The sequence below is a fragment of the Callithrix jacchus genome, chromosome 12 (assembly GCF_049354715.1).
Source record: "Callithrix jacchus isolate 240 chromosome 12, calJac240_pri, whole genome shotgun sequence".
In the NCBI taxonomy this organism is placed as follows: Eukaryota; Metazoa; Chordata; class Mammalia; order Primates; family Cebidae; genus Callithrix; species Callithrix jacchus.
The window spans coordinates 76,443,003-76,467,092 of NC_133513.1; the positions used below are offsets into that span (position 1 = coordinate 76,443,003).

The 24,090-nt window shown below is 34.1% G+C and overlaps 1 protein-coding gene across 9 annotated transcripts in view; it reads left to right on the forward strand.

The window, feature by feature from the left end:
- PCDH15 (protocadherin related 15) overlaps positions 1 to 24,090 on the forward strand; it is a 1,854,109-nt gene that overhangs the window by 1,786,901 nt on the left and 43,118 nt on the right. For all 9 annotated transcript variants that reach the window (XM_054243050.2, XM_054243053.2, XM_054243049.2 and 6 more), the window contains one exon: positions 2,815 to 2,903. In XM_054243050.2, the coding sequence (XP_054099025.2) occupies positions 2,815 to 2,903 (89 nt within the window). The remainder of the gene's footprint in view (positions 1 to 2,814; positions 2,904 to 24,090) is intronic.

Below are 24,090 nucleotides of genomic sequence, written 5' to 3' on the forward strand. Positions count from 1 at the left end.
TAGTTTTATATATAATATGTATATATATTATGTACCTATTAATGTATATATGAGATATAAATTTTGTTTTTAATATTTGAATTCCATACCTATTGTGTGAAAATTCAAGAATATGCCTTTTAATATCATTCAAAATATATTTACAAAGAAGTAAATTTAATTCAAAAAAACCATAATTTGTTATATATATATATGTATATATGATATAATGTTCTGATGCAAACTAAGAATATCTGGCATGCCATCCCAGCCAAATGATATTTATGATAAGCTTTGCAATCCTTTCAGTCAAGAGAAAGGAGATATGATATAAATAAGAGGTTTATGCAGAGGGTACGAATGCCAAAACCAAGAAGTAAGACAGATGATGACAGTTCTGAATATGTTACAAATGTGTACTCAGCCCAAAAGAGTGTGAGAGGAAAAGTGAATGAGGAAGGGGGCTGGAAATGGAAGTAGGTGTCCCATATAAAAGATATAAGCCATAACAAAAGATACCAAAACATTTTTCTAGAAGCACTGGGAAGCCATTGGAATTTTTATGAGTATATGAAGAGAAAATGTTAAATTTGGCTAATACCTTCTTGTTTAATGAATATCTAGTTTCTTCTGAGGATGCTATTTCTACTGCTGGCTTCTCAAGTGATAGCTTTTGTTTGTTGGTTTTCTTTCCTAATTTTGTTTGCCATAGTCTTCAAACTGCTCACTGACAGGGTAGGATCCTTAGTCTATAACATTGTCACTTCTAAATCCTTCCTCATTCCTAAAAATCCAACTTTCATTCTCATTGTCTGACATGATCATTCACTGCCTGTTGTAATTTTCCAAACCTTGGGTCATTCCCCATCATTGCTTCAGAGTTTAGCTCCTAAGTTATTTCAACTATCTCCAGCAATTCTCCTGTCCTAATTTTTGGCCATTTTATTCTATGCAGAGATAATTCTTCCAGTATTCTGAACTCACATTTTTTATTGCCTTTCTTCTAGTGACTTTGCCCTCCACCTTATTCCAACCACTTAGAACTGTACTTATTTATGCCATTACCTTTATAACCACCATTTTAAATCTCCCACTCTTTGACTATAACATTTAATTAACATTCCCCATTATATTCAGCAGTCTTGTGTTCCTACTAGGACCTCCAGTCTAATTAGCCTACTATTTTTTCAACTTCCATCATGTTCTCTCATGAGAACCCCTCATGTTCTCTCTTTCTTGCTTACTGGACTTATAATGCATTACCAATTATAATAAGCACTCCATCATATAAAATTTTACTTTCTCGCTTTTTTCCCTTATATTCACTTAGAAAAATCTTGACTTTGGTTAATACCCAGGCTGATTATGTCTGGTAGAAATACATAATTCTATAATTAGTATCACTTTTGTTGTTGTTGTTAAGGCACAAGGCCTCATTCTGTCCCCCAGGTCAAAGTACAGTGTAGTGATAGTAGTTTATTGCAACCTCAAAATCCTGGGCTCAAGCAGTTCTCCCACCTCAGCCTTCCCAGCGTTTAGAACTGCGGGCACACACCACTATGCCTAGCTATAGTATTGTTATGTGAAGGAAGGCTTTGAGTGTGAATTGTCCAGGTCCTTAGTGTTTTGAACAAAGAATTGAACAAAACACACAAATTAACAAAGGAACAAAACAAACCAAGCAAGGAAAGCAGGGATTTATTAAAGCAAGCAAGTTCTCCACAGGATAGGAGTGGACTCAAGCAAGTGACTCAAGGGCCTGGTTATAGAGTTTTCTGGGTTTTAATACACATACCTATAAAGAAATGAAGTCAACATGAAATTACTCCCTACTGTAGATTATATTGAGATACAGTGCTAAACATGCCTAATGCAGAATGTTCAACTTATGATTCTGGTATGAATGCATTTATAATACTTTAATAGTGTGTATGATAATACATAATGATAATAGTGTGTATGAAAATGTGCATGATAATGTGTGATTTTGTAGAATTTTTATATCAATATCGGATAACAGTAAAGAGCACAAGTTCTGGGGTAAAACAGACTGCATTCAATTAGGATTAACCTATTAAACATATCTTCAATTTATGGTTTTTTTTAAATTTTAAAATTGAAATGATTTTAATAACCTGACACTGTTATTAGATTTCAATGAGTTAAACCTGTAAAATATTGAGAAGAATAAATGCCATGTTGTAAACACAGAATAAATATTTTTATTTTTTCTATTTTTCAAATATAAGAACATAGAAGAAATTCAGTAAATTTTTAATGAATGAGGCATATTTATCAATAGCTGTTAAATTAGCTCATTTAACCCATATGTAAAGTTCTCAATATATATCTCTACTTACACAAATTTAAAGTTTGTTAAAGTAGACAAGAAAACTTTAAGTGATGATCTCATAGAATGAATTATTTTAACCAGTAGTTAGAATAAATAAATGATTTCTCAAGACTTGTAAAATACGAAACATGTGTTTTTATTGATTTTGAATGTTCCTTAACTATCAAATTAAAAAACAAAAATGCCACCTTTGATCTCTCAGTAAATAACCAATAAAACAAACACAAAACCAAAAACAATTGAAATCACTCAGGATTCTTAACTTCTAGGTAAATAACAAATAGTTTTTCATGCTCAGTCTGCCCCAGTTAGTCTCCAACCCCTAGTGTAGATTGCATAATTTTTAAAAGTATTTGTTCTGAATTTAAAAATGAGAAACCACCATGTCTTTGCATAGTAGGGAAGAGGTAATGTGGGGATTTCCTGAGTATGGGCATTTCAGTGAGTTAAAGAAAAATGAATTATGTTTTTTCTTCTTTCAGGTCTCTGTGGTCAATCAGCTGGATATGCAAGTCATTGTTTCCAACGTGCCTCCTACTCTAGTGGAAAAAAAGATAGAAGATCTTACAGAGTAATTACTTTTGTTCCTTTATATATTTATGTTACATGGCTATGATTTTTAACTTTTTTTAGTTTTTAACTTTGATTTTAGATTCAGGGGATACATATGCAGTTTTGGCACATGCATATATTGCATTATGGTAAGCTTTAGGCTTCTAATGTGCCAACCACTCCAACAGTGAGCACTGTGACCAATAAGTAATTTGTCAGCCCTCAGGCCCCTTTCATTCTCCTTCTTTTTGGAGTCCTCAGTGTCTATTATTTTCTATCTTTATGTCCGTGTGTATCCATTGTTGACTCTCATTTACAAGTAATAACATACATTATTGGAACAATTATAATTTTATTCTGAGTGGGTCATTTTAATCATTTCGATGTTCAGATTCAGCATGTATTTTTTTAAAATGTTTTAATAATATAGCTTCTTTTTCAAAGTATGTGGTCTAATTGGAAAATATGTGAGGACTTTTAGAGTATCTTCAAAGAAGGATAAAAATTAGATCTGAGAAGATTTTATTTAGAATGCTTTGATGTATCAAACCCTCCAAATGCTGCATATGAGAAATCCTAACGATCATGGATTGAATATATCCCTTGATTTGGTGACTCCAATTTACTCAAAAAGCAGTCTAGCCAGTCCAGAAAATATATTATGTCTCAAAGACGTGCGTATAGATACTTAGAGCTTCCTCTTTTAAAACCAAGTTGACTAATATTAAGCAATATGTATGTTTTAAATTATTATAAAATACATGGCATGCCCCTCTGCCTCCTAAACAGTGTAGACTCATTATGGCTGAGCATGTTGTAGTTAACTCCAATCTAGTTGTGGTTATTAATTAAACTGTAGTTCTCATATTTTGATAGTATAGAGGATTATTAAAATATCTTTACTATTTTACCCTTAATTACCCTAAGTTAGCTGCCATCATTAGAAAAATTGTTTTTGATTCCGTGAATAATTTTTTAATGGTGAATTCTGAGATTTGGTGCACTCATCACCCAAGCAGTGTACACTGTAACAAGTGTATAGTCTTTTATCCCTCACTCCCATCCCATGCTTTCCCCTGAGTCCCCAACGTCCATTATATCATTTTTATGCTTTGAGTCCTCATAGCTTATCTCCCACTTATGAGTGAAAACATATGATGTTTGTTTTTTTCATTCCTGAGTTACTTCACTAAGAATAATGGTCTCTAATTCCATTCCGTCTACTGTAAATGCCATTATTTCATTCTTTTTTTGTGGCCGAATAGTATTATAGTATTATTATGTATATATGTGTCTCTCTTTCTCTCTCTCTCTCTCTCTCTCTCTCTCCATATATATATATATATATATATATATATATATATATATATATATATATATATATTTCTTTCACTTTAAGTTCTGGGATATATGTGTAGAGCATGCATGTTTGTTACATAGGTATACATGTGCCTTTGTGGTTTGCTGCACCTATCAATCTGTCATCTAGGTTTTAAGCCCTGCCTACATTAGGTTGTTCTTCTGTGTCTTCTATTGATTTCAGTTTGACATAGGTTATTTATCATCACTGTCATTTTGCCTCTCTAGCAAAATATCCTCCCTTCCAACTTTCCAGCAGAAGCTTCAAATAGATAACTAAACTTTTAGTAATTACATGCCAAATAAAATACAATAGGCACAATTATAGCATAAGTGATTTTCCTATAAGAAAAGCATATAAAATTCATAACAGTCATTTAAGGATAGTTCACAAATTTAACCTTTTAGTGTCATGTAAATTGTTTTATAGGGGTGATGGTTATCAACATTTATGAATGGAACATCAGTTGTGCAGTGCCTTGTTTATTTCTGTAGAAGTAGTTTATTTACACTGAGCCTTCTCAAAATAATAGCTGATTATACTTTAAAAATAATTAGAATTATGCCTAACTTTTAACTGCTTCAATGAAAGCCTGTTGAGGCAGGCTTTCTCTGACTACATTAACTATTACATAAGAGATGATACCCCTTTCAACTTTTAACCCCTTATTCTGCTTTATGTTTTTTTTTTTACAAAACATTGGCTAATGTGATTATAATATGTCAGTTCCCCACTAGAATATAATTTCTATGAATGAATGAAACTTGTGTTTTATTGCTATAACTCCAGTTTTATAGTAGATACTTGATCCATTTTAACTGAAAAGATATTTGACAAGGAAATTGTGATGCCATTTTCTCTATACTGAGACAAAATTTATCTAACTGAAAAAGCAAATAGCAAAAGTCAGTATAATTTTGCAGAAACGTATAAGATGTTAATGCCTCTTAAGTAGATATGATGATATGAATAGGAAAAATTAGATAATTTTGAGGTCTTGAGAGAATTATATCATTGTGAAGGAAGCACTGACTTCCTAAAACATTGGGTTTACTACATGAAATGGGGCAAATAATTTAATCTTTTCAACCTTAGTTTCACCATTTGTCGATAAGAGCCAATAAAACATATAGAATTATTTCAAAAATTAAATTATATATGTATCTAGTACAATAGGAAGTATGACTTTTCAGTAAATGGTAAATATTCCATATAGAGTCAGTAGACTTAGGTAGAGACTTGCTGGGAGTTTTGCACATTTTATTAAAAGAGCATAGTTTAGTATCGGGAATGCAGATTATGGATTTAGACACAGAGATTTCAATACTGTTACAGCTCTGGAACCTCTGGGCACGATATTTAACACTGAGAGCTACTTTTTCTCTTTATGCAAATTAAAATAAAGACATCTGTCTATCTAGTGATGATTTTGAATGAATTAAATATAAATTTGCCAGTATAGTAAGTGGCACAACCTTGCCTCATTCCTTTTGTTGTGATTTTTAAAAAATCAGTATAAATGTTACCATCTTAAGCATTTTGAAGTGTACAGTTCAGTAGTTTTAAGTATATTGACATTGTTTCAAAATAGATTTTCAGAACTTGTTTATTTTGCACAACTGAAATTCTATACCCACTAAACAATTTTCCATTCTCGCCTTACCCCTAGACTCTGGTAACACCCTTTTGTCTTTTTATATGTATAAATCTGACTACTTCAAATACATCATGAAAGTGGAAATTTGCGATATTTCTCATTTTGTGATTAGATTATTTCTCTTAGCATGATGTCCCCATGCTTCATCCATGTTACAGCATTACATGTGGTGGAATTTCTTTCATTTATTGAGCTGAATAGTACACAGTGCACACCACATTCTGTTTATCTGTTAATCTCTCAACAGACATTTGGGTTGCTTTCCCATCTTGGATATTGTGAATAATACTTCTATGGACATAAATATTAAAATATGTCTTTCATATCCTGCTTTCAGTTCTTTTGAATGTATTCTCAGAAGTGAGATTGCTAAAATATATGCTAGTTCTACTTTAAAGAAAAATTGAGCAAACTCTATATTGTTTCCTATAACAATTGCAACATTTTACAATTTTACCATCTGTGCATAAGGTTTGCCATTTCTCTACTTCCTCTCAACTCTTGTTATTTTCTGGTTCTTTTTCTTTTTTTATACATAGTAGTCATACTAATGTATGTGAGATGATATATCATTGTCATTTTGATTTGCATTTCTCTGATGATTAGTGATGATGAGCATCTTTTCAGGTGCTATTGGCCATTGTATATCATCTTTTAAAATATGTTTATGCAAGTCCTTTGTCAATTTTTAATTGGGTTATTTGGTTTATTTTAGTTGTTGTTTAGTTGTAGGAGTTGTTTAGATATTATGACACTAATCCTTTATCAGATGTAAGATTTGCAAATATTTACTCCCATCCCATAGATTGTCTTTTCACCCTGATGATTGTGTCACTACTTGAACAAAAAGTTTTAAAGTCAGAGATAGTCCATCTGTCTATTTTTGTTTTGGTTGCCTGTGCTATTGGTGCACAGGTGATTATTGGTGATTCAATAAACCATTGCCAAATCCACTGTTACAAAACTCTTCTCATATGTGTTATTCTAGGTATTTTATGGCTTAGAGGGCTAATATTTAGATCTTCAATACATTTTGTGTCATTTTTTGTATATGGTGTAAGATAAGGGTCCAGCCCTATTTTTTTTACATGTAGATAATCCATTTCTCCAACATTAGTTGTTAAAGAAATTGTCCTTTTTATGTCTGATTTCTTTTTGTAGATATTTTTTAACATGTGTAAAATTTAGTTTTCTTAAGCAGAATATTTCTGATCCCTTTTTGAAACCTACTTTAGTAGACAGAAGCAGTAGTAATAAGAACTGTAAGACCTGAGTCAGCCCTGTGAAGCCCCAGCACCCCCCGATCCGTGTCTAGGGTGAGTGATGGAAAGACACTCATAACTCAGAGTTTATTGTTCCAGTGATTAGACCAATAAACATATTCATTCCCTATGACATTCTTAGGTGACAAATTATCATCAAAGCCATTTCCTATATTTCCCTTGAGACATCCCTATCTAATGAAATAGAAAACTGGACTATTATATGATCATCATTTTTATTTTTATTTTTTGGTAGATCAATATTTTAGGCAATAATATAAAGTTTCCTTGGCAAGTATGTAATTAGTACAAATGGGGACTTTTGATGAAAGCAAAAATAATGATCTGATATATCCATTTTACAATGGATCAGGTTTTACAAAGATCAGTATACTTTGGTAGCTAAGACCACAGTACCTGGAAAATGGAATGCTTGTTGTAAATCTCAGCTGCTGTAGTAATGATGATGACTCCTCACCTCATTGAATGGGCTGAAATGGCTACACTGAAAATTTTTTTACTGCCTTTTTAAATTTTAAGCTTATAAAATTGACCAGTTCCCCTAATTAATGAAACATATTCATTTTTAATTAGATTAATATATTCAAAAAATTCCACTGAGGATCTGCATCCACTATAGATACCCTTGAATATCTGTGCTCTGTCTTATTTTCAGTTTATCTTAGAATTCCCCTCTTTGTAAGCCTTGTGAATTTTTAAATTACTTTGTTTTTTAAATTAAGGCATAGGAGAAACAGCTGTGAGAATAGCAGTAGGGACACCTTACTCTAATGGACAAATGGCAAATAATTGTCTAATAAAGAAACTATGAAATGCTTGCATTTTACAACTTCTTTCTATACCCAGCTTACCATGAAACTCAAATAACAGGAATCTGTGGTTCTAAACTTTAGATCCTTAAGAAGCTATAAAAGAGGCATTTTGAAAAGTATAAACTCGAGTTTAGAAACACTGTGTTACAGTATTTCTGTTTGAATCAGAACTGATAACATATTTCTCAGACTTGCTCAAACACAGCTCTTACCTTCTGGATAAAATATGAAAATTCAGTTACAGTAGGGCTCTACTGAAGTAGTTACTGACTTGATGTGGAAGGGCCTCATTATATTACCAACATTATTATCAATAATATTATGAAATATTTATGTCACACCTAAATGTGTCTCTATAGTCAATCTACAGTTCAGGTTACAAAACCTACTTTAGAAATGTAGCCAGGATATATATTATAGATATATAATGTATTTATTTACATAGTGTATATATAATATATATGTATGTGTGTGTGTATATATATATTTCTAGGAGGAGAATGAGAACGTTTCTGGGAAGCATACTTATGAAACAATAACTGCTATTGTTAATGCTAACACATTTTCTTCAATTAATGTAGTAAAAACTTAGTTTTTTGTTTTTTTTTTTTTTTTTTTTGAGATGGAGTTTTGCTCTTGTTACCCAGGCTGGTGTGCAATGGCACGATCTCAGCTCACCGCAACCTTTGCCTCCTGGGTTCAGGCAATTCTCCTGCCTCACCCTCCTGAGTAGCTGGGATTACAGGCACGCCACCATGCCCAGCTAATTTTCTGTATTTTTAGTAGAGACATGGTTTCACCATGTTGACCAGGGTGGTCTCGATCTCTTGGCCTCATGATCCACCTGCCTCGGCCTCCCAAAGTACTGGGGTTACAGGCGTGAGCCACCGTGCCCAGCGATGTGTTTCTTATTTTAATGGTCATAATACTCATCGTTCATTCATTAACACAGTTCTGAATGTTCCTAGTCTATTATGCTAGCTTCTGTTTGGAAAACAATGTATATAAAGAAAATAAATCAACTTTCTTAGTTAATATTTGTCATCTGAGAGATGGTACATATTTATAAAAAAAGGCAATCATATTTCTCCCTTTTCCACATGTCTTCTCCAGCAACATAGAAATAAAAAGATCGAAAAAAAATAAAGAATGAGGCATGGCTTCTACATTTAGGTGGTTGTTTTGTCAGAATTAATATTCTTTTGACCTTTTATCTTTTTTAGTATTCCAGTATATTTTTGGAGGCAATAAAAAGCCAAAACAAACAAACAAATAAACAAACAAAATAGTTTCTATAATCCATTGAGGACATTTTCATTTTGCTGTTGGTTGAAAAATGTTTAAAGTCTTTGAGCTATTGTTGTTTTCAAAAAGAGATAAATGGAATCTTCCTAGATTAAAAATATATCTTATTGATTCCAATTAAAAACACTATAGGTTTAGTTTTAAATAAAATATAAATATGTTTGCATTGCCTTAATTTGCTCTGTGAAAATAATACAAACAGAAAATTTGGGTGCAACTGTTTTATTTAAGGAAATAGTATGATCAAAAGATAGGTGGAGATAGATTAAATAAATAAAACTAAATAATATATAATGAACCATTGTAATGAAGGTGCCAATCAATATATTGACTAAATATTTTAAATTTAATTTTTGAATTGTTTTTCAAAATTTTAGAAGTGTTTGAAATGTTCTTATTAATTTATGATGGAGAAAAAGTAATTGATACAAGTATATTTTTTCCTGAGACTTGAAGGCAAGGGGTTATTCATATTCAAAAGTGAAATTCACTAATAAAACACTAAAAAAAAAATTCCAGCCAACTTTACTTATGTTTTCATCCTAAGATCTAGAAATTAGGAAGGAAAAATCTAGTCAGTAATCTTAAATTGTATTATAATCTGTTTTTCTTCCCTCAGATATCATTCAGTTCAGTTTATTTTTCAAAGCTTTTGCTTGTACCAAGGAGAAAATGACTGGAAAAGAGTTGCAGTGTAAAAATAAGGATATCATTATATATTGCAAACATTTGAATCACAGTTGCTTTATGGAGATCTCTAAAATACATAGTGGATATTTATTTCTTTTAAAATTCTTTCCTCTCTTCCTTTACTTGTTAATGTTTTATGACCTAGAAGTTTTGTCAAATTGAACAGCTTATTATTTTTATAATTCACCCCAACCCATGGTACAAGGTAGATATATCACTCATTAGGAGGCCACTTTAATCAGCAAGAATCAATTCCTCTGTTTTCTTAATCATATTTATTATTCTTTTCTAGACTTGCATTAATTTATTCACAATTTGCCTCAGTCTGTGCTGCTGTTTTTTAATGTAAGAAAGACACAAAATCCACAAAAATATTTATGCAAGAGAATTCCATTTGTATCAGAAAGTCATACATTATATTTTAGATGCTTTCATATACATCTATTAAATATTAAAGGCTAAATTTAATTTTTTTTTAATTCTCTACCTTATTCCACAGAGAAATATAAGTAGTTTACAGTAATTCACACAGGAAAAAAAGATAAAACACATTGAAAATGAGTTCATAAAAGTAAAACAAACAGACATGAAAGAAATTAAAGAAACGATCAGAGTAAGAGAAAGTAATTTCAGAGATGCTTCAAAGGCCTGTATAGTCCATATAGAGTACTGACTTTCACCTTGCTAGGGCCAAAGTGAAAGAAGCAAACAAGCTAGTAAACAGAAAGAACAGACTCAGTTACAAAACTGACAAAACCATATCTCTTCTGGTACAAAAGAACTTCTTCCAAGTCTAATTCCAGATATGCGGGAAATGTTTTTATCCTGTGGGATACCACAGAGTGGTTACTATGTAATGTAATGAACAAAATGCTCCATAGTACCTGAAACACTACTTTGGATATGGTCTGGGTCGAGTGCCTGTGGGTCTGTATTGATGGAGGAAGGAAGTTCTGAATAGCAGGAACCATGTATCTGTATTTTATCCCTCCAGACGTCTGCAATGCCATTGAATCATTTAGCTAAGCTTTTAAAAAAGTATTGATAAGTACTTGGGGTGGAACTCTCTATGATGCTAGATAAATATAAGCCATTTACCTCAACATAAGGCTAAGTAGGGTTTATAATCATGAAATCTGAAGAGTTCTTATAACCATCACAATAAATAGCCAACATTTATGGCATGCTTCATATTGGTTAGATTTTGTGCATTTAATGGGTATAGTATCCTCAACAGATCATAGAGGACCTTTGAGGTAGGTTTGATTACTTTTCCCACTATACAGAAAATCCTCTATAACTCTGCGAGGTTAAGTAATTTCCACAAAGACACAGTAGTGGAGGTTAAATTTTTATCTGCATCTATCAGCCACCAGTCGACAGAGTTTCCTCTGTTACATTGTCTCTTAGGAGGCAAACCTAATTAAAAATCCAACCCATTTTTTCTTGGGAGTACACTGAGCATACAAAGCCAGAAATTCTCATCAAATGGTAATATTAACTTAACTCATCCACACAGACAAATGGGTAATTGAGAAGATGGCTGCTGTAACAATTTTAGTGTAAAAAATTAAATAAATAAAAAGCTGTCTCAGCTATAAAACTTTCATTAAACACCTTACAGTAGAATTTTTCATAATGCAATTTTTAGTTGAAACTAAGTGAAGATATATATACAGGTAACTGGATACAGTAATGCTGTAAACTGAAATTTAGGAGCATCTACCAAAAATAACTTGGTTCGACAATAAGTAAATAAAGTGAAACAATTGTTTATTGACTCCCTTAGTTTATGATTTTAAAAATAATGCTATCTTTATAGGAAAAAAATTCAGTTAAATCCTTTCAGCATTTATCCTAAGAAAGTCATTTAGATAAACTCTTTTGCATTTGACATTAATTAGTATATGGTACTACACTAAAATATGTTCCCATAATATGTTTTTATTAGCTATATTAATGTATTTCTTTAGAAGATTTCTGGTTTTTTTTTTTTCTTGGGGGGAAAGTGGAGGACAGAGTCTTGCTCTGTTGCCAGGCTGGAGTGCAGTGGCATGATCTCCGCTCACTGCAACCTCTGCCTCCTGGGTTCAGGCGATTCCCCTACCCTATCTGCAAGAGTAGCTGGGACTACAGGTGCGTTCCACCCAGCCAGACTAATTCTTTATATTTTAGTAGAGACGGGGTTTCACCACGTTGGCCAGGATGGTGTACATCTCCTGACCTCATGATCCAGCCACCCTGGCTTCCTAAAGTGCTGGGGAAGATTTATATTTTTAAAACTTTCTCTAAAGCTGACATTATTAAATAAATATTAACAGGAATATGTAATAGAGAATTCAAAATAAAGTGGAACAATAAATCCTTAAATTAAAATGTAATATTTATTCATTAATTGTAATTATCATCTAAATTTATTGGCATCTTTTTTTTTTTTTACTTTTGAGAAGAACAGTCAAAGCCAGTTCTGTTTTGAGAATGTTTGACATAATCAGACACTGTTTTGCTACATACTAGTTTGTACTATTTGCATTTTAAACAGATATACTGCTATTAAGAAGTCAGATTCAGGCCAATTTTTGCATTTAACTTTAATTTTATTTTTGTTGTATATATATTTTTATATATACATTTATATATATATTATTGATATACCCTAGTTGTACATATTTTGGGGTATATGTGATATTTGGATTCAGGTATATAATATGTAATGATAAACCAGGGTAATTGGAATAACCATCATCTCCAACATTTTTTTTATATTGGAACCATTACAATTCTTCTTATCTAACTATTTTAAAATATACAATAAATTATTGCAAACTATGAATTTCCTGCTTTATTGTTGAATACTATAACTTATTTATTTTTTCTATCTGTATTTTTGTATCCGTTAATCACCTTATCATTATCCCCATCTTCCCTCCATTCTCAGCCTCTGCTAAGAACCATTCTACTGTCTACATCCATGAGATCCATTTTTCAGCTCCCACATATGAGAATATGTAATATTTCTTCTTCCGTGCCTGGCTGATTTCACTTTACATAATAACCTTCAGTTTCATCCATGTTTCTGCAAATGACATGATTTTCTTCTTTTTTATGGCTAAATTATATTTGATTGTATATATGTACCATGTTTGCTTCATCCATTCATCTGTTGATAAACATTTTGACTGATTCCATATCTTGGCTATTGTGAATAGTGCTGTGGTAAACATAAGCATGCAGATACCTCTTCAGTATATGGATTTCCTTTCTTTTGGATGTATACGCAGCAGTGAGATTGCTGAATCATATTGTAGTTCTATTTTTAGTTTTTTGAGGTACCTGCATACTGTTTTCCATAATGGCTGTACTACTTTACATTCTACCAGTAGTGTATCAATGTTCCCCCTTCTCCAGATCCTTAAGAATTTGTTATTTGTATTTGTTTTTTTTTTTTTTTTTTGATAATAGCAATTTCAATTGGGGTGAGCTAATATTTCATCGTGATTTTCATTGCCTTGATGATTAGTGATGTCGAGATTTTTTTCATATGCCTGTTATCTCTTTATATATCTTCTTTTGAGAATTGTGTATTCAGATCTTTGGCTCATTTTTAAATTGGATTATTTGGTTTTTATCTGTTGTTTGAGTTCCTCATATATTCTAGTAATTAATCTCTTGTTGATTGGATAGTTGCAAATATTTTATCTATTTGCAAATACTTAATCTATTTTCTATTATCTATTAATCTATTTCTATAATCTATTAATCTCTTGTTGATTGGATAGTTTGCAAATATTTTATCTATTTTATCCCTATCTATAGGTTGTCTCATCTGTTTGTTAATTGTTACATTTGCTGTGTAAATGCTTTTCTGCTTAACGTAATCCATTCGCTTATTTTTGCTTTTATTGCAAAATTTGTATTTGTTTGGGGTTTTATAAAATCTTTGCCCACACCAATGTCCTAAAGTCTTTTTCCAATATTTTCTACTAGTAGTTTGGTAGTTTCATGTCTTATGTTTAAGCTTTTAATCCATTTTGAGTGGATTTTTGTACATGGAAAAAGATGGGAATCTATTTTTATTTTTCTGAATAGGGATATCACATTTCTTGTCATCACACATTAAAAGATCATCCTTTCCCCGATGTATGTTCTTCACATCTTGGTCAAAATGATTGACTCTAAGAGTGTGGATTTATTTTGGGGTTTTCTCTTCTGTTTCATTGGTCTACGTGTCTGTTTTTATGACCATACGAAGTTTTTTCCAAATAAATTTTCTGTTTCTTGATTTTTTTTGTGTTTCCTTTTTGGTCAAAATTTTTCTTATTTCTTCTCTGATATTTATATTTTATTTCCTTCTAATTTTGTGTTTGGTTTGTTTTTACTTTTCTAGTTTCTTGAGGTGCATAGTTTGGTACTTTATTTGTAGTCTTTCTGTTTTATTTTATGTAGGCACTTATTGCTATCAGCTTCCCCTTTTGTAACACTTTTACTGTATCCCATAGGATCTGGTAGATTGTGTTTTTATTTTCATTTGTTTTATTTGTCATTCAAGAGCATATTTCTCATTTCCATGCTTTGTATGGTTTCCAAAGTCCCTTTAGTTATTGATTTCTAAATTTTGGGGGGTCAGAAAAATTTGAGAAATTTATACTTTTTTGAATTTGTTGAGACTTGTTTTATGGCCTGAGATATGGCACATTCAGGAGAATGTTCTATGAGTTGATAAAAATAATGCATGTTCTGCAGCATTTGGAGGAAATGTTCTGTAAATGTCTTAGACCATTTGACCTAAACTGTAGTTTAACAGTGATGTTTCTTTGTTGATGTTTTATCTGAATGATCTCCCCATTTGTGTTGAAGTCCCCTACTCTTATTGCATTGCAGTCTGTCTTTCACTTTGCATCTATTCATATTTGCTTTATATATTTGGTTGCTCCAGTGTTGAGTACAAATATATTTCTTATTGCTCTATTCTCTTGCCGAATTGATTCCTTAATTATTATATCATGAACTTCATCTCTTTTTATAATTTTTGACTTATTTTACCTGATGTACTACTCCTGTTCTTTTCTGATTTCCATATGCATAGAGTGTCTTTTCCAATCACTTTACTTTCAGTGTGGATGAGTCTTTACAGTTGTGAATTCCTTCTAGGCAGCTTGTAAATTGGTCATGTTTTTTAATTCATTCAGCCACTGTATGTCATTTAATTGGAGAATTTGATCCATTTGTATTCAATGTTATTATTAGTAAGGCCTTACTACTGTCATTTTGTTACTTGTTTTTCTATCATTATTCTTCTTTTCTTTATTACTGTCATTCTTTTTGGTTACATGATTTTCTCTGTTAGTATGTTTAATTTGTTGCTCTTTATCTACTATAGGCTTTTGTTTGTGGTTAGGCTTACGAAACACATCCATTAGTTATAACAAGTATTTAAAACTGATACCAGCTTAACTCTGATTATGAAAAAGAAAAATATGACAAAAAAATATGCTGTACATATTAAGTCCCGTTTTGCTCCAAATTTTAAATTTTTGATGTCACAATTTATGTTTTGGTATTGCCTTTCTCTTAACAAATTATTGCATTCATTATTTTTAATAGTTTTGTCTTTTAGTCATCTTACAAAGACAACTAGGTATAAAACACTAACGCAAAACGACATTAAAATACTAAGACTGTAACCACCTGGAACAATGTAAGAAATTAGTCAACCAATATCATGTATTTCTGTGTATGTGCTTATGAACGTATTGAATTTTCTATATGTTGAATGAATGCTCTTATTTCTTTGTTTATATTGCATTTATTTATTTTTTAATTATACTGTAAGTTCTGGGGTACGTGTGCAGCATGTGCAGGTTTGTTACATAGGTATACATGTGCCACGGTGGTTTGCGGCACCCATCAACCCATCATCTACGTTAGGTATTTCTCCTGATGCTATCACTTCCCTATCCCCCAAACTCCCAACAGGCCCTGGTGTGTGATGTTCTCCTCCCTGTATCCGTGTGTTCTCACTGTGCAACTCCCACTTATGAGTGAGAACATGCATTGTTTGGTTTTCTGTTCTTGTGTTAATTTGCTGAAAATGATTGTTTCCAGCTTCATTCATGTCCCTGCAAAATACATGAACTTACCCTTTTTATGGCTGTGTGGTATTCCATGGTGTATATGTGCCACATTTTCTTTATCCAGTCTATTATTGATGAGCATTTGGTTTGGTTCCAAATCTTTGCTATTGTGAACAGTGCCACACTGTCTTCTACAATGGTTGAACTAATTTATACTCCCACAAACAGTGTGGAAGCAGTCATATTTCTCCACATCCTCTCTAGCATCTGTTGTTTCCTGACTTTTTAATGATCAGGAAACTGGTGAGATAGTATCTCAATGTGGTTTTGATTTGCCTTTCTCTAATGACCAGTTATTGTGACCTTTTTTTCATATGCTTGTTGGCCGCATAAATGACTTCTTTTGAGAGTGGCTGTTCTTATCTTTTGTCCACTTTTTGATGGGTTTGTTACTTTCTTGTAAATTTGTTTAAGTTCCATGTAGATTCTGGATATTAGCTTTTTGTCAGATGGATAAATTGCAAAAATTTTCTCCCATTCTGTAGGTTTCTGTATAAAGTGTAAGGAAGGGATCCAGTTTCAGCTTTCTGCACATGGCTAGCCAGTTTTCCCAACACTATTTATTAAATAGGGAATTCTTTCCCCATTGCTTGTCTTTGTCAGTTTTGTCAAAGATCAGATGTTTGTAGATGTGTGGTATTATTTCTGAGGCCTCTGTTCTGTTCCCCTGGTGTATATCTCTGTTTTGTTACCAGTACCATGTTGTTTTTGTTATAGTATCCTTATAATACAGTTTGATATTAGGAAGCATAATGCCTCCAGCTTTGTGTTTTTGCTTAGGATTTTCTTGGCTAAGTGGGCTCCTTTTTGGTATGATATCAAATTTAAAGTAGTTTTTCCAAATTTATGAAGAAAGTTAGTGGTAGCTTGATGGGAATTGCATTGAATCTATAAATTACTTTGGGAAGTATGGCCATTTTCATGATACTGATTCTTCCTATTTATTAGCATAGATTGTTTTTCCATTTGTTTCTGTCCTCTTTTATTTCATTGAGCAGTGATTTGTAATTATCCTTGAAGAGTCCTTCACATCCCTTGTAAGTTTTATTTCTAGGTATTTTATTCTCTCTGTAGCAGTTGTGAATGGGAGTTCACTCATGATTTGACTGTTTGTCTGTTATTGGTGTATAGAAATGCTTGTAATTTTTGCCAGTTGATTTTGTATCTTGAGATTTTGCTGAACTTGCTTATGAGCTTAAGGAGATTTTGGACTGAGATAATGGGGTTTTCTGAATAAACAATCATGCCCTCTGCAAACAGAGACAATTTGACTTCCCATTTACCTAAATGAATACCCTTTATTTCTTTCTCTTGCCTGATTGCCCGTGCGAGAATTTCAAATACTATGTTGAATAGATGTGGTGAAAGAGGGCATCCTTGTCTTATGCAGGTTTTCAAAGGGAATGCTTCAAGTTTTTGTCCATTCAGTATGATATTGACTGGGTTTGTCATAAATAGCTCTTACTATTTTAAGATACATTCCATCAATACCTAGTTTACTGAGAGTTTTTAGCATGAAGGGCTGCTGAATTTTGTTGAAGGCCTTTTCTGCATTTATTGAAATAATCATGTAGTTTTTGTCATTGGTTCTGTTTATGTGATGGATTACATTGAATGATTTGCGTATGTTGCACCAGGCTTGCATACCAGGGATGAAGCCAACTCGATTTTGGTGCATAAGCTTTTAGATGTGCTGCTGGATTCAGTTTGCCAGTATTTTATTGAGGATTTTTGCATTGATGTTCATCAGAGATATTGGCCTAAAATTTTCTCTTTTTGTTGTGTCTCTGCTAGATTTTGGTATTAGGATGATTCTGGCCCCATAAAATGTGTTAGGGAGGATTCCCTATTTTTCTATTGTTTGAAATGGTACCAACTCCTCTTTGTACATCTGGTAGAATTTTGCTGTGAAACCATTTGGTGCTGGACTTTCTTTTTTTGGTTGGCAGGTTTTTTATTTTTGTTTTGTTTTGCTTTTTATTGTACTTTAAGTTCTGGGGTACATGTGTAGATCTTGCAGGATTGTTGCATAGGTACACACATGCCATGGTGGTTTGCTGTCTCCATCCCCCCCGTCACCTACATGAGGGATTTCTCCCAGTGTTAATTGCTGCCTCAATTTTAGAACTTGTTATTGGTCTATTCAGGGATTTGACTTCTTCCTTATTTAGTCTTGGGAGGGTGTATACATCCAGTAATTTATCCATTTATTTTAGATTTTTAGTTTATTTGCATAGAGGTGTTTATAGCATTCTCTGATGGTACTTTTTATTTCTGTGGGATTGGTGGTAATATCATCTTTATCATTATTGCATCTATTTGATTCTTCTCTCTTTTCTTCTCTATTAGTCTGGCTAGTGGTCTATCTATTTTGTTGATATTTTCAAAAAAAAACAGCTCCTGGATTCATTGATTTTTTTGCAGGTTTTTAAAAATGTCTCTATCCCCTTCATTTCTGCTCTGATCTTAGGTATTTCTTGTCTTCTACTAGGTTTTGAATTTGTTTGCTCTTGCTTCTTTAGTTCTTTTGATTGTGATGTTCAGGTGTCAATGTTAGATCTTTCCTGCTTTTCCTTGTGGGCATTTAGTGGTATAAAATTTCCTCTACACACTGTTTTAAATGTGTCCCAGAGATTCTGGTAGGTTGTGTCTTTCATCTTATTGGTTTCAAAGAACATCTTTATTTCTGCCTTAATTTTGTTGTTCACCCAGTAGTCAGTCAGGAGCAGGTTGTTCAGTTTTCATGTAGATGTGTCGTTTCAAGTGAATTTCTTAATCCTGAGTTGTAATTTGATTGGACTGTGGTCTGAGAGACTGTTTTGATTTCTATTATTTTGCATTTGCTTTGGAATGTCTTACTTCCAATTATGTAGTCAATTTTAGAATAAATGTGATGGGATGCTGAGAAGAATGTATGTTCTATTGATTAGGAATGAAGAGTTCTGTAGGAATTTGTTAGGTCTACTTGGCCCAGAGCTGAGTTCAAGTCCTGGGTATCCTTGCTAATTTTCTGTCTCATTGATCTGCCTAAATTGACAGTGGGGTGTTAAAGTCTCCCACTATTATTGTGTTGGGGTCTAAGTCTCTTTGTAGGTCTCTATGAACTTGCTTTATGAATCTGGGTGCTCCTATATTGGGTGCATATATATTTAAGATAGTTAGTTCTTGTGGTTGCCTTGATCCCTTCACCATGATGTAATGCTCTTCTCTCTTTTGATCTCTGTTGGCTTAAAGTCTGTTTTATCAGAGACTAGAATTGCAACCTCTGCTTTTTTTTCTTTACATTTGCTTGTTAAATCTTGCTCCATCCCTTTGTTTTGAGCTGATATGTGTCTTTGCACATGAGATGGGTCTCCTGAATATAGCACACTGATGGGTCTTGACTTTATCCAATTTGCCAGTCTATGTCTTTTAATTGGAGCATTTAGCCCACTTATATTTAAAGTTAATATTGTTATGTGTGAAATTGATCCTGTCATTACGATGCTAGCTGGTTATTTTGCCCATTAGTTGATGCTGTTTCTTCATAGCATTAGTGGCCTTTACAATTGGATATGTTTTTTGCAGTGGTTGGTACCCATTGTTCCTTTCCATGTTTGGTGTTTCCTTCAGGAGCTGTTGTAAGGCAGGCCTGGTGGTGACAAAATCTCTGAGCATATGCTTGTCTGTAAAGGATTTTATTTCTCCTTCTTTTATGAAGTTAGTTTCACTGGATACTAAATTTTGGGTTGAAAATTATTTTCTTTAAGAATGTTGAATATTGGCTCCCACTCTCTTCTGGCTTGCAGGGTTTCTGCCGAGAGATCTGCTGTGAGTCTGATGGGCTGCCCTTTGTGGGTAACCTGACCTCTCTCTCTGGCTACGCTCAACATTTTTCCTTCATTTCAAACTTGGTAAATCGGATGGCAATGTCTTGGAGTTGCTTTTCTCGAGGACTCTTTATAGTGTTCTCTGTATTTCTTGGATTTGAATATTGGCCTGCCTTGCTAGGTTGGGGAAGTTCTCCTGTATAATATTCTGAAGAGTGTTCTCCAGATTGGTTCCATTCTCCTGGTCACTTTGAGGTACACTAATCAAATGTAGGTTTGGTCTTTTTCATAGTCCCACATTTCTGGGAGGCCTTGCTCATTTCTTTTCACTCTTTTTTCTCTAATCTTGTCCTCCTGCTTTATTTCATTGAGTTGATCTTCAATCTCTGATACGCTTCTTTTAGTTTGATTGATTCATCCATTGATACTTGTGTATGCTTCATGAAGTTCTCATGTTGTGTTTTTCAGCTCCATCAGGTCATTTATGTTCTTCTCTGGTTATTTTAGTTAGCAATTCATTTAATCTTTTATCAAGGTTCTTAGCTTCCTTGCATTGGGTGAGAACATGCTCCTTTAGCTTGGAGGAGTTCATTATTATTCACTTCTGAGGCCTACTTCTGTCAATTCATCAAGCTTATTCTCTGTCCCAGTTTTGTTCCATAGACTGGTGAGGAGTTGCAATCCTTTGGAGGAGAAGAGGCATTCTGGTTTCTGGAATTTTCAGCCTTTTTGTAGTGGTTTCTCCCCATCTTCACGGATTTGTCTTCCTTAGGTCTTTGATGATGGTAACCTTCAGATGAGGACTCTGAGTGGATGCCCTTTTTGTTGATGTATTATTTCCTTCCGTTTGTTAGTGTTCTTTATAACAGTCTGGCCCCTCTGCTGCAGGTCTGCTGGACTTTGCTGGAGGTCTTTTCCAGACCCTATTTGCTTGGATATCACCAGCAGAGGCTGCAGAACAGCAAAGATTGCTGCCTGTTCCTTCCTCTGGAAGCTTCTACCCAGAGAGGCACCCACCAGATGCCAGCCAGAACTCTCCTGTATGAGATGTCTGTCAGGCCCTACAGGAAGTGTCTCCCAGTCAGGATTCTTGGGGTCAAGGACCCACTTGAGGAGGCACCGTGCCCCTTATCAGGGCTCAAATGCTGTGCTAGGAGATCTACTCTTCCCCTCAGAGCTGTCAGGCAGGGACATTTAGGTCTGCTGAAGCTGTGCCCACAGCTAACGTTTCCCTCAGTTGCTGTGTCCCAGGGAGATGGCAGTTTTATCCATAAGTCCCTGACTGGGGCTGCTGGCTTTTTTTCAGAGATGCCCTGCCCAGAGAGGAGAAGTCTAGAGACAGTCTGGCTGCAGAGGCCTTGCTTAGCTGCCATGGGCTCCACCCATTTTGAACTTCCCAGTGGCTTTGTTTACACTGTGAGGGGAACAACTGCCTTCTCAAACCTCAGCATTGGTGGATGCCCCTCCCACCAAGCTCAATCTTTCCAATTCAACCTCAGACTGCTGTGCTGGTAGCAAGACTTTCAAGCCAGTGGATTTTAGCTTGCTGTGCTCTGTGGGGGTGGGACCCCCCAAGCCAGACCATTTGGCTCCCTGGCTTCAGCCCTCCTTCCGTAGGAGTAAAGAGTTCTATCTCGCTGGCATTCCAGGTGCCACTAGGGTATGAAGAAAGAAAGAACTCCTGATGCTAGCTCGGTGTCTGTCCAGACAGCCGCCCAGTTTAGTGCTCAAAACCCAGGGCTCTGGTAATGTAGGCACTGGAGGGAATCTCCTGGTCTGGTGGTTGCAAAGACCGTGGGAGAAGCACAGTATCTGAGCCAGAGTGCACTGTTCTTCCAGGTACAGTCTCTCATGGCTTCCCTTGGCTAGAGGAGAGAAATCTCCCGAGTTTTTACACTTCCTGGGTGAGGCTACACTCCAACCTGCTTTGGCTAGCCCTCCATGGGCTGCACCCACTGTTCAACCAGTCCCAGTGAGATGAACCAGGTACCTCAGTTGGAAATGCAGAAATCACCCAGTCAGGATACCGGGGGTCATCTGCGTCGATCTTGCTGGGAGCTGCAGACCAAAACTGTTTCTATTTGGCCATCTTGCCAGCGGCTCCTAATGCTCTTATATCAAAAGCATTTATACAGTGATTTCTGGCTATCTGTGCACAAATAAAATAACAGAACTAAGAGAAATTTTGTCCTAGACACTCGTCTTATGAAGTCCTGAAATATTCCTATTCCTATTCATAAAGTCAAGGTATTTAAGTTGCTGTAGTTGCTCACTGTTATATTCCTAGTACCTAGACCAATGCCTACCATACAGTGAGTGCTCAATATATATATATGTGTTTAATGAATGAATGAGTGAATGAAGTTGCCCTACAATTTTATCTAAACCCATCCATTTCTGGCTATTTTATTTCTCATCTAATCTGTTTTTATACATTCAAACATATTTTGTATTTATTTTCTTCCTTTCACATATAATTTGGTGTGTTAACTATATGCTATTCTGTATTCAATAGAAAATGTCCTCATCTTCAAAGAATCCTTCCTAGATTATGTTAACTCACAATTAATGCTCTTTTTTCCTAATTTCAAAGCACCCATTGCCTGGACTGTCTTATTTCATATTATTTTCCAATTAATCTTGTCCTGCCTTTAGAAATTTATAGTGCTGGTAAACTGTTATTTTTATAATATCACTACATCACTTTTACTGGATTTTTAAATGACTCCTGTTGAGAGCTGCTTGACTTTCACACAAAGTTAAGAGGATAAACACAGATTTCTCATATACTGCTTGCCCCCACACATGCATAGCCTACTCCATTATCAGTGTCCCCCACTATCATGGTACAATTGTGACAACTGATGAGCCTACAGTAACACACTGTCATAGTCATTTTGTGCTGCTATAGCAGAATACAACAAACTGGATAATTTAACATAAACAGAAATTTATTTCTCACAGTTCTTGAGACATGAAAGTTTAATATCAATGGACCAGCATCTGAAGAAGGGCTCTTTGATGCGTTATCTCATGATGAAAAGGCAAAGTAGGGGCAAGAAAAGGAGAGTAAAAGTGGGCTGAACTCCACCCTTTAGAATGAATACATTCACCCTCATGTTCTAATCACTTCTCATGAGGCCTAACCTTTTAACACCATTGCATTGATGATTACGTTTCTAACGTGTGTGTTCTGATGGACACATTCCAACAACAGCATAGATTGTAGTCCTTCACAATCCATAGTTTAGGGTTCACTTTTGTTGTGCATTCTATGGGTTTCGATGATGTATAATGACATGTATACATCATTATAGTATTGTATTATATTTTCAGTGCCCTAAAAATTATCTGTGCTCTTCCTATTTATCCCTTACCCCTCAACCCCTAGCAATCACTGATTATTTTACCGTCTCTGTAGTTTTACCTTTTCCAAAATGTCATATATTGGAATCATACAGTATATAGCATTTTCAGATGACTTTCTTTCACTTGGTAAAGTTTTCTCCATATATTTTCATGGCTTGATAGCTTGTTTGTTTTTATTACTGAATAATATTCCATTATCTCTACATTCTACTGTTTACTTATCCATTCACCTATTGTAGGATATCCTGGTTGCTTTCTAGTTTTGGCTATTTATGAGTCAGGGTAAATTTAAATGACAAATCTGAGTTAACCAGACTACAGATTTTTATCAAATTCCATAGCAATTACAGAAATTTTATGCAGAATACAAAGTTTAATTGAATTACAAAGAAAGATTTTACAAGAGTCTTAGACAACATGACAAATGTTGTTGCCCTGAAATAATTTGAAAAATGATTAGTGCATTGGTACTTCCTCACTTTAAAGTGAAAATATGCATAATATTAGTTTGAATGTGTTAGAAATTAGCTGAGGCTCTCGTAAGCTTACCATATCAAGGGAATGAAAGATGGGGTGGAAAATAGTCAGACAAAGGCAGGTCCAGAGGCCATCGAGGATAATCTTATATACACTGTCAGTCTGCTGAGGATGTTGCACCTTGTATGAGTGAATTTCAACAATTTAAAACTCTTAAGTCTTTGACTCCAGACCCAAATTCCAAAGAGAGAATGGACTTAATTGGGTGAGGTGGAGTTTTTGGTTGTTTGCTTTTCATGAGGCTAGGACC